General features: G+C 38.0%; 1 protein-coding gene across 1 annotated transcript in view; it reads left to right on the top strand.

The window, feature by feature from the left end:
- Window positions 1-12,313, top strand: part of PAM (peptidylglycine alpha-amidating monooxygenase) — a gene marked incomplete at both ends in the record, with an annotated part of 76,631 nt that overhangs the window by 13,273 nt on the left and 51,045 nt on the right. The window contains 3 exons of the mRNA XM_084278389.1: window positions 3,203-3,290; window positions 7,461-7,546; window positions 9,254-9,337. Of these exons, the coding sequence (XP_084134515.1) occupies window positions 3,203-3,290; window positions 7,461-7,546; window positions 9,254-9,337 (258 nt within the window). The remainder of the gene's footprint in view (window positions 1-3,202; window positions 3,291-7,460; window positions 7,547-9,253; window positions 9,338-12,313) is intronic.

Here is a 12,313-nt window from a genome sequence, read left to right as displayed (position 1 = left end):
AAAAATCTGTAACTTTTATAGTATTTTTTTTAATTAGTATTTGAGGACTTTGAATTCAGACCTCAACTTTGCTATTTCCCTAAACCACAGAATCACAAGGTTGGAAAAGACCTTTAAGATCATTGAGTCCAACCATTGCAGTCTTATGCTAAACCATATCCCTAAGCACCTCATCTACCCTTTTTTACACACCTCCAGGGAAGGTGACTCAACCTTCTTCCTGGGCAGCCCTTTCCGGGCCCCGACAACTCCTTCAGTAAAAAATTCTTTCCTAACATCTAATCTGAATCTGCCCTGGCACAGCTTTGTGCCATTTCCCCATGTCCTATCACCTGTCACCTGGCTGAAGATACCATCACCCACCTCTCTACAACCTCCTTTCAGGTAATTAAAGGCGGTGATAAGGTCTCCCCTCAGCCTCCTCTTCTCCAGGCTAAACATGCTCAGCTCCCTCAGCAGCTCCTCATAGGATTTGCTCTCCAACCCCTTCACCAGCCTAGTTGCCTTTCTCTGAACAGGCTTGAGGACCTCAATGTCCTTCTTGTAATGGGGGCAAGTAAAACATTTAAAACCAATAGATAGGGACAAAGGGTGTAATTTCATACTGCACTGTTGGACGGATGCGGTTCCAGATTTTACCAACTTTTTCTGAGTCAGTTCTCAGGCAGCGTCAAAAGAAGGAGCTAATCAAACTTATTTATGAAATGTTACCAGCTAGAAGGAGGAGCAGAGCAAATTTTGCACTAGAAATTGTTTTCAGGGATGCATCTGTGTATTTCTGCAGATGCTGTTACATTCTTTAGTGGAGAGTCAGACTGTCAAGGCTGAGATTTCTGTTTGGACCAGTTGTTTTTCTTTCCCAAAGAACTCTAAATGCTAACAAATGGAGGCACAGAAAATATTTGTTCTTTTGTGGGATTGTATGATGTTAGGTTAATGTGAGGAACATACCTTTTGCTCCTGTGAAAGAAATGGCTGTGAGGCTAATACGTAAAAGCTCTTAACGAGTGAGGTTAAAATGTAGTTTATCAAGGCAGTATCATTCCAATTACTTTTTGAAAGCATACTGCGGTTTTCTTCTTCCGACTCGTTTGATTAATGCTTATGCAGAAGTAACCAAACCAGAAACTAGATTAAGTCTTTAATACTGCAGGCATCGATAAAAATCAGGTTTTGACTACTGAGCTGTAGCGATAGTTAAAGGATGCTCTACAGACACTCATAAGAATTGAGTCTGACAGCAAGCCACTCAGCCAAGAAATTTGACTGTCATCTTCACCTCCTTGCATTCATTCACATGGGTGACCAGTAAATAAATGTGTCTTTTTCTTACTGATTCATGGTAAGTCACTATCTGTCAGATTGTGCTGTAGAAATGAGATGGAGCCTGTTACGTTCAGCAACACAAATTGAAATAATTATGCAATTTATTACTTTTCATCCATATGTGACTCGTGATGCTTTGGGTTTGTTGCTCTAATGCAACATATATCAACTTCCCTGTTGGCAAGTAACGACGAATTGACTGTATTGAAAGCCGCTGATGTCTCCCTAATCTGCCAAACTGTGGACACTCTGTAGCACTACTCCATGCATAAAAAGATATTTCTCTATTGAGTAATCTTTTGTTCATTAGTGTAAAATGTGGATTCTGCCAACTAGACATATAAGGCTTTTGCTTCATATTTCTTAAGCCCTTGGTAGTTTCGGGTACATCACTTAGTACATGCCAACAGTATGTTTTGTACAGATACCAAGTTTGGCAACAAAGTTCATTAAATTTCACATCTGTTAATTTCTTATAAACTCCTTCAGAAATTTAATCTCTCACTGAAATTGGTAACAGCATCTTGAAACACTTGAAACATCTGAAAACTAAGGTAGGAAATCCACATAAAGTGACACATTGTCTGTCCCATGTGACTACTGTTACTGATAAAAACATCAATACAAAAGGTCTTACTGTAATGCAGATTACTTTTTTAGCTATATACTGTGTAGAATTTGCTTATAGCAAAAAAAGATGTTATGTAGTCTCTGGACTTCATTCATGCTGACAAGTTCAGCATTTCTGAATTCATGTGTAGTGCTCATAAGTACCTTTCCAGGGCATCTCTTGTTTCCCAAACCAAGCCCTCAGCGCTGTTGTGCTCATTTCTGTACAATCTGACTGCATGCCTTATGTCTTCAAGCTAGAATTTGACTTGCATGCCTTAACTTTTGGCTGGTTTTCCTCACTTCTCACAACAGATCCTAGCTCCAAAAATAGGGTTAGAAGTGATTTGATTTTTTTTTTCCCTCATGAAACTGGGACAACAATCCATATCACAATTCACTTCAGGAACCCTGCTTCAGCTGCATGTTAAAACACTCGGCCCAAAGTACAGATAAATCCCATGTTAAGAGTCTTAAAAGAGATAAAAGAAACTTAACTTGAAGGCTCCTTAGTGTCTATGTACATGTAAGGGCAGAAGTGACTCGTTTTTGGAATTTCTGCTGTAGAATAAAAACCCTCCCAGATCCTTCTCTGTTTCTGGCATGGGATAAAGAACAGACATTTGAGTGCTGAACATTCACCTTTCTCTGTGTTTCTAATAATGAGAAATATTCGGGCAATGACTTTAAACAAATCTTGGTTTCCATTCCAAAGGGTTTGACATATTAGTAAGAATAAATCAGAATCACTTATTGGAACTGTTATCCTAAAAAAGATGCAGCAAAAATGTAAACCAGATGGAATACTGGAAGAAGATACAGCTTCAGCTAATGCATAAGATGTTAGTTGCACATAACTGTAACTTGATGTTTATATTTTTGATGAAGTACAAAAGAAGCGTAAAAGTATTATTAAGTCACAAGTAGAAATTTTGAAGCTAGGTTGAAATTAGACTGATTACAGTAAAATTTTGTGGTTTGGGATACAATGATGTGTTTACTGTGCATTAAATTTAACTTGTAGGGAAAAATGCATCAGTTTTGGAATTTGTTTTTCTTAATGACTGAGATACATTGTTTTAGCTTGGAAGACAGGCTTTTGAATGGAAATTTAAGAAAAACTTGCTAAGTGGAATGCAGAAAGTAAATGAGCTGGAACATATATGCCTTGTTTCTAGTATTACAGGAAAAAAATGCACAAAGTGCTTTAATGTAACTTATGGTGAGAGTAAGGATAGATTACTTGTTTTATCATTTTATTTTTCAGTTGACTTTAAGCCTTACGCCAGCATGGACACTGTCCACCACATGTTGCTCTTCGGATGTAATGAGCCCTCTTCTACTGAAAATTACTGGTAAGAGTTGCAAGTTGCTTTTTTTATTGTACCTAACTTTTCTTGTGTTAATTGCTTCTACATAGAACCTTTCCCAGTATTGGAATTTCTTGGAAAAATAGAAAGATTTGGAAAGAAGAAATGTTTAACATTCCAGTCTTTCCTCTTGAAGTGTTTGTTGGTTTTGGGTTTTTTTCTTAACTCATTCCTCTGGAGAAAAGGATCCATTTTCTGGTTCTTCATGACTAATTGTCTGTCGCTGAGGAGACAGGATCTATAGTGGGCATTGTGCCTGCCATTGGATAACAAGAAATCTAGTCTTCCTTTTTAGTTGGCTGCTTTTCTGTGTATGTGAAGAAGTATTGTTCAAGGTGTTGAGAAGGAAACTGAATGAAGGCTAAGCTGAAGAGGATTGTGTCTGTCAAGTGGTTTGGTAGTTGTCTTGTCCTTCAAAATTCCTAAGCAGTGAGGCCAGAGGGAAGCTCTCAATGCCATTAAAACAAGCATGGGCAAACAAAGTGAAGAGAATGTGAAGATGGGTGGAAATTGTCTGCCCAGTAATTTCACAAGTTTTCTACAGTTTTTCAAGAGAGCAAATAGGGTAGCTTTGCTGATACTACAAAGCTTAGTTTGCTTATCTAATCTGTGGAATAATTTATTACAGATTTTCTGATACTATTATGTAATCACAATTTATCTTTCAAGCATTTGCAGAAAAGGTAACTATAACTGGAATTTAGGAAGAATAGTGTACTGTATTTTCCACAAAAAAGTAAATTTAGCATTTCAAATATTCTCTGCATCTTTGGGAAGATGATTTGATTACTATTCTGAACATACAGCAAACTTTCATTAAAAGTGTTATGTAAACTTGTCTTGGAGGATGCTTAAGAAGCTCAGACAAAAATAAAACTATGAAAGCAGAGAATTTCTATTAATTTCCCAGCAGACAGCTTTTCTTTATCTTTTATCTTACATGTTAGAATACACTTTTGCAGTAGTTTAATGTGAAAAATACGCCAACATGAAACTTGTCCCATTGTGACCTTTTAAAATCACTTTACACTGTGGGTGGCCTATTTAAAACTGAGTAGCTTGCACTCGTAGATTGTTCTGTTTTCATATGTCTGGAAGAAGTTTTATTAGAGCCTTGAAATAATCCATATGTGATTAGAAGTGTATTGATCAAGTGCTTGCGTTGAGATGAAGTCATGAGGTGATGCCTAAGTCACCTCTAGGTGATGTTTTGAAGGCGAAATGCTACATTCCTGAGCTATCAAAGACAAAGATAGGGATCAAAAGCCATATAAGTTCTTCAAAGCTGAATCAGACTCAAATCCTTGATTTAAGACTAGGCTTCAGGTAGTTTGAGCTCCCTGGCTGTATCATCACTTCCTGAAGAACGATGACCCAACAGAAAACTCACCAATGGTAGTCTGTGGCAGTTCTTGATTGCTGTACTTAACAGCTACCTGTCAAATGATGAAACATGTAATTAGTGTTGTATCTAAATCTGAAAATTATAATTTTTCCTGTGCAGGTTTTGATTAAATCTTGCAATTATTTTGTGTGTGTGTGTAGTTTTTGAGATGTAGTGTTTTCTTTACATTCGTAAAATAAACCTCTCATCATTTCACGTCCCTGCTATTGCAAGAGTTTGCCACATTTCGTCTTGCTCTGCTCATGACTTCTCTGCAGGGCTGCAAAGACGATGATCACATCTGTTCTACATAAAACAGGCTTTAGACATCTGCATTTATGCCTATTTGACACACTTACATAAGCTGATATAAATGCCGCTATGTATCTGTGTCTGTACATAATTACTGTAATACCGATGTGTGTATAGATATATCCCTATATCTATAAATGCCTGTGTTGTGAATATGTGAGTTGAAATTTTCAGATGTGTAGAAACTGTTGCACATTTTTATAAGTCATTGCAGAGAGTACATATAATTTAAAAGCAAGTGTTTTCCTACTAGTTTAAATTTGCTAGAGGCTTCCACCCACTGGAACCAGTTTTGTAAAAATTCCATTTAGGTATTTCTGATAACGGTTTCATTTTTTTATTTTGGTTTGTTATCTTCTCTTTGTTACTTACTTGCCCTTCCACCTACTAGAGGAAAGAATGGTTGATTGAGAACTGGCGTTTGAAGACACCACTATAAGAATTTTGTAGCAATACTGTAACCTTACCATTTACATGGTCAACATTTTTACACAGCAAGTTTTTATTCAATTAAGGCATACAGCATTTATTTTTTGCTTTATTGTATTTTCTTCATCAAAATTCTGGGCAACGTTAGTCAGAACATTGAAAACATGTCAAGTCAAGAGGTATTTTTCATACCAGCACAATGTGGACTATGTGTATTATGGAAAAGTAATCCTTTAGGAGCGTTCAGAACACAAGAAAAAAGTCATATTGCTGAGTTGTAAGGTTTTATTCAAGCCAGGTTTGACTGTGGTGGAATGGGTGCAGGGACAATTCACCATCCAAAGAACTCTCTTGGGATGAGCTGTCCTGTTGCCATAGCAGTGCTAGGCCAAAATCTGTGACACGGCTGTCCTGCTAGCTTTTCTGGTGACTTGATGCTATTCACACAAATATCCCTGGCCTTCTGAAAGGTTGTTTGACAGTGCTGGGCCCGCACTGCCTCTGCCTTGACACATTCACTGAAACACGGCAGGATCTTCATCTGAACAAACACAAAAGGGGTGTACAGATATTTCTCCCTTCTTGAAATACTCAGGTCTTTCCACAGAAATAAAGTAATCTCTCAGGGCTTGTATGTTCTGGGTTTGCTCAGTGGACCAAAACCAAGTATGGGTGTTCCTATTTGTTGATTGTAATTTGCCTTAGAAACAGTTCACCCACTATGACAAGAAGTTTTGCCTGAGCTGATAAAGTTTGCAGAAATCAAAGTTTCATCCCTGAGCTGATTCATCAGAAGTTCAGATTTTTTGTAGATAATCAAGAATACACTTGAATGATTTAACAGAAAATGTTGAATTATTGAGAACTTCTGAGTCTCCTGGCAAGGCAGGTCTTGCGGTGCATCAAGCCTAACACTGAAATGAGTTCCTGTGAATGAGGTGATTCATTGGCATTCTGTACTTAGAGATCAGGTGGGGCAACTTTAAATAGTTTTCTAATTTAAACAAATGCATGAGTACAGGTCATGGGTCACCACCCAGTAATTCCTCTGTCAGACTAGCTGCTTACTTTGGCAGGAGAGCATGAATTTGGAAGCTTTCGACGTCAGTAGTTCAGGAAAGGTTGCCAAAGATGTTAAGACTGGTTCAGTGAAATTGCTGTATTTCACTGTTTAGGGGAAAGTGGGATGAGTATGAAGTTTTGTATTTCTGAGTGTAGTTTCTTACTGTTGTCACTGCCCCAGAATATTCTGAAACGTTCAGCTTAAGAACCAAAAATTACTATTTTTCTTGCTCAGTCTCGTCCATTATCTCTTTGACAAGTCATGGTTAGAATCAAGGAGTAGAGTGTAAGAGAGAAAGAAATTAATCTTTGTTTTCCTAACAAAACAAATGTCCTCATAGGATAGCCAAATGCTGAAATAGTGAAATATTTTGCTTTTTGACTAGGTAACTGGTCATAGCCCCAGTGCCATTAAAGTAACCTGCCTCTGATCTTACCTATGGTTAGGGAGAATACATTTGTGAAGTCCATGAGAATTTGCAGAAAAAAAGAGATCTGAGCAGCAGTCAGTAAGCATTTTTCCCATGCCCTCCCCTGCCTTTCTGCCCCCGCCGCAACCAATTTTGATCGCAGTCAAAATTAGTTGTTAGTACAATACAGTATAGTATGTAGTTGCAGTCCATTTTTAAGTTGTGCTACTCATTCTGTTCAAAATGTCATGAATTTGTGCTTGTAAAGAAGCTATGGATTTCAGAGATTGGTTAACTTTTTGTTCGTTTGTAAGTTTATAGTTTTTACTAGCTTCCGGATAGTTTGGGGTTTTTTACTTGATGTTTCAAGGAGATCATGGTTCTAATGATATCTGGGAAAGAAGTTGACATTAAAAGATCTATGTTTAATCAAAATACACCCAAAGCCACCTTCATAGATCATGGAATTAGTGGGTTTGTATGTAATTCACCTGCCCTTTTCGGATTTGAAATCTTAAAAATTATATTCCTTTTTGTTTTATTTCCTCATGTTTTTAGGGACTGTGATGAAGGAACATGCAAAGACAAATCTAACATTTTGTATGCTTGGGCAAGAAACGCTCCACCCACCAGGCTACCCAAAGGTACTGTACCTTTACTGTGAAGTTCTGGCATACAGGGGGTGGAAGTAAGCCCCTGACAAACCTAGGAACCTCCTGTAATATTTTTATTATGTGTTGTTGATGGAAACTGTATAAACATTGACATCATAAACTATTAATACATTATGCCAGGTATTTTACAGGGTGGGGGGTGGGGGTTGTCTTCCTGTTTACTATAATGTTCTGGGGCTCAGTAGGGGAAAATAGCTAAGGGAAAGATAACGGTCATAATATAATGCTTTATTATTATGTAGCATTAATCTTGCATTTCCTACGATATGTCATTGGAAGGGTACTGTTTATCTTTCAGTAGCACATCAACTGCATTAAAATATTTTTGCCTGTGTGGGAAAGCAAAAACAATTTCAATCTAAACACTGAATTTTTTTCCTCTGTCTTTAAGTATACTTGACAATTTCATGTGCTTTTCATTTCTTGATACTTTGGTACGGTTGAGCAACATGTTTATGTACCAGGGTTTTGTATGATAGATGACTTTGCTGAATTCAATCAAAATTTTTTAAGGTACTTGGAGTGGTATGTTTGAAAGACAGGGAGAAGTGGCTCTTTCTAATACCACTAAGGGTCCTAGAAATATCTACTACCTATATAGCCTCAGTCTGAAAATACTTTGAATGAAATTAAAAAAAAAAAAAAATTACTGCCTCTTTTCATAAGCAGTATGAACAGTGCACAGTATCGTGAAGAGGTTTATTTTTAATAAACCATTTACACACTTATCAGCATGAATGTTATTTGATTTGGTTATCAGAATGTCAAGTTTAAAAAAACGTTGCTTGGAGGATTCTGTGGAAGCCTGGTATTTGCTTTGCTGTTAAACCCCAGCTAGTAATAATTTTCTTGTCTCTCAGCTGTCCATAAATACATGGTTTGAAGGGGAGGGTTCATAATGATATTATGTCTGTGCACAGAAAGGCTGCAGTCCCATTTATAAGTAGGCTTTGCCGTGGGCAGTGTTTAATCTAGTGGGACCCACTGGCCAAATAGGAAGAAATTGCTTTCTCAGCTTCTTTTGTAGAGTGTTCATTGTAGAATCGGTTTAGAGAAATCCCTTTTGGTGTTGGTGATATTTTGCAATTTCATTATGTCACATTATTTCAAATTCCTCCGTTTTCTTCTGTGCCTGTGCTTATTTCTATCAACAAGAATCATAGCTTCATAATTTCTACAAGATTTTTTCTGCATACAATATTAACTTACATCTCAAAATATTTTACTGGCGATCTTTTTATCTTTTTATTCTCAGTGTGTTCTTAGTAAGTCAGTGTTAATCAGGTTGTGTTATTCAGGGGTTGTATAAGAAAGTTCAACCAAATCCTACAAGGATGGCAAAACATAATTTTAAATTTTTTTTTATTTTTATAAATAGCTCTGTGTGTGCATATATTTATATATAATGTGTAGTAAAAATCTTGTATTGAGAGAATTCTCTGCCTAAGAAAATGAATAACTAAGTTACAGTCCTAATTTCTTAGTCTATTTGGAAATGCTGTGATGGTGGTTTTACTAGTTTTCAGGACAATGTTTTCTTCACTGGTGTCTCAGTGAAATTTTCTACCCCTTTGCTCTTAAGCCATTACAGTGATTTGTATTTTTAGGTATGGTTACCAGTGGTGAACAAGCTTACATTTTGTTGTTTCTGAAAGCGATGCATTTTGCTTCTCTCAGGTGTTGGATTCAGAGTTGGAGGAGAAACAGGTGGCAGATATTTTGTGCTCCAGGTACACTATGGGGATATTAGTGCATTTAGAGGTATGTATTTTGGAAATTTGTTTTGTAATTTTTATCAGTAAAATATTTACAATGTTAAATTACATCTAGTCCATCGCATCTCACTGGCTTAGGAGCATGTCCAGGTGGCTTTTGGGTATGTACAAGGCTGAAGAATCCATACTCTCTCTGGGCAACATGGGCCAGTGCTAGCCCAGTCATCTTCACAGTAAAAAGGGGTTTCTTGATGTTGTTTCAGCCCCTGTCACTGGGCAGCACTGAAAAGAGCCTGGCTCCTTTGCACTCTTCCTTCAGGTGTTTTTATACATTGATGAGATTCTCCCCCTGCCCGAATCATTCTCTTCTCCAGGTTGAACAATCCTAACCCTCTCAGTTAGGCAGATGCTACCATCCATCATCTTATTGCCCCTCCTTTTGGTCTCTCCAGTCTGTCTATGTTTCTTTTGCACTGGGAAGCCCAGCAATGCACTCAGTACTTCAGCTGTGGCCTCACTAGTGCTGAGTAGAGGGAGAGGATCACCTCCCTGACAAGCTGGCAATACTTTGGCTAATGCAACCCAGGATACAATTAGCCTTCTTTGCAGTCAAGGCCTGTTGCTGGCTCATGTACTATTTGGTGTCCACAGGGAACCCCAGGGCCTTTTGTGCCAAGCTGCTTTGTAGCTGGGTGGTCCCCAGCATTTAATGGTGGCTGTGGATGTTACTTCCCTGGTGCAGGACTTGTTGGGCTGCGTGAACTTGCTGTCAGCCCAGCTGTCTCCAGCTTGTCCAGGTCCTGTTGTATGGCACCACAACCCTCTAGTGTATCAACCAATCCTCCTAGTTTGGTGTCATCAGCAAACTTACTGAGGGTACACTCTGCTCCATCATCCAGCTTATTTATGAAGATGATTAACAGGACTGGACCTAGTACTGAGCTCTAGGGTACACTACTAGTTAACGTCTGTTACTAGACTTTACACCACTGAAAACCACTCTCTGGGCCTGACCATTCAGCTCGTTTTCAGTTCACCTTGATTTCTGCTCATCAATCCCGTATATTATAGGCTTGGGTTTATTAAATTTAGATTTCCTTAAGGCGTGAAATGCCTTGTTCTGACACCTTTGAGATACATAAATTCTTAATTTTACTTTGTGATTCATTTGCTCTGTGAAGTTTTTGTGTTAGGGCCTCTCTGGCCTTCAAGAACAAAAAATCTGTGGGTTGTCATTATCTTGGAACTTGGCTGTGATGTGTCACAGTTTGAAGAACTTAATGGGCTAAGTGATAATAAAAATGTTGGACTTGAAAGAAGAAAGGGGATGGAAGCTGAATAATAGAAGAATTAAGGGAGGAATATGCATTACACCAATAACATGTGATGTAAATGCCCATGGCCTCTGAGTCCTTCAGTGGTACCATGGTAAATGATCCGCAGGTTGTACTTGGTTTTGAATAAAGAAATTACACTGCAGTTGGCAGCTTCGTGGTGCTGTGCAGCATCTCTTCTGTACACCTCTGGTAAACTTTGGGTAATACTCACCTAGATTTTTCAGCAGCACTGCATGAAGCTGAAGGCTTGGCTTCTACCATGACATCAAGATACAATGCAGCATAACGGCTGAGCCTGCCAGCACTGCTTAAATGGAGAAAATATGCAGATACGCACAAATGAAGTTGAAAGAATTGATTTTTCATGAGACAGTTCAGATGGACCCATGCAGCCCATGAGATTCTTTGCCTGCTAAAATCATGAATAATTAAAGTTACAAACCTCTAAAGAGAGCGCGTTGAGAGCCTGGTCTTCATTATTGCTTGGGGACAGAGAGAGTTCTCACTGTTCATTTTCACTCTTAAGTACAATTTATGTGTACACAGTTATTAGAAGAAAAACCCCACCAAAACAAATGAGTTCAGTAACCTCCATTGCACATGAGCAATGAGAAGAGTATGTGTTTAGAAGTTTTAATTAGTAAATTGATTGTCAAAATTTCTACTCAAAAAATCCTCTTGCCCATGTAGTGAAACTAAAGTGAAATAAGTTAGCATCTGAAATGAAAACTTAATTTTGTACCAGCACCCCTCCCTACAGCAGAATTCCTTATTTTTTGCCTCGAATATCTATAAAAGATTGGACGTGAGTCTACAAAATTATGGAAGGAAAAGAGGTGTGAATTTAGGACTACAATTTAGAAGATGATACTAGTGTTATGTACTGTTGCAGTTGAAAAGTATGAGAGAATGCCCTGGTTTATTTCAGTGTCTTTTGGTAGTCCAGTATCTCAATTTAAAAGTGAAAAATAGTCTACTTTTTCAGCTGTTTTCCTGACAAAAAAATGTAGTCTGCCTGTGAAAATTCCAGTAGAGAAAAATATAATCTAATCTCCTAATAATTTAAATATCTTAAACCTTGATTGTGGTGTTAAGGATATTCAGTGCATAACTTTAGACTAGTTTTACAGGTATTTTTAAACTTCAGTAATGACCTTAAGGGAGATTTTTTTTTTTGTATGAATGACATGTTTGTTGATAAGTGTGGCTTGTCAAAGTATAAAAATACAGTCATTTCAGTTTTTAAATAAGCACATGCGGTTAGAATCATAGAATTATAAAATCACTTGGGTTGGAAGAGACCTTCAGAGGTCATTGAGTCCAACCACAGCCTAACCCTGCCTAGTCCACTTTTAGACCATATTTTCAAGCACATCTACACGCTTTTTAAATACCTCCAGGGGTGGTGGCTCCACTACTTCCCTGGGCAGCCTGTTCTAGTACTTTACAATCTGAAACCATTTCCTCTTGTCCTATTCCCTATTACCTGAGAGAAGAGACTACCCCCCACCTCTCTACACCCTCCTTGCAGGCACTTGTAGGGAGCAATAAGGTCTCCCCTCAGTCTCTTCAGACTAAAAAGCCCCAGTTGCCTCAGCTACTCCTCACAGGACTTGTGCTCCAGACCCTTCATCAGCCTTGTTACCCTTCCCTGGACATGCTCCAGCATCTCAATGTCCTTCTTG

Source organism: Gallinula chloropus (genome assembly GCF_964237585.1).
Source record: "Gallinula chloropus genome assembly, chromosome: Z".
Taxonomy (NCBI): Eukaryota; Metazoa; Chordata; class Aves; order Gruiformes; family Rallidae; genus Gallinula; species Gallinula chloropus.
Note: the sequence above shows the minus strand (reverse complement) of the source record. Positions and strands in the feature narration are given on the sequence as shown.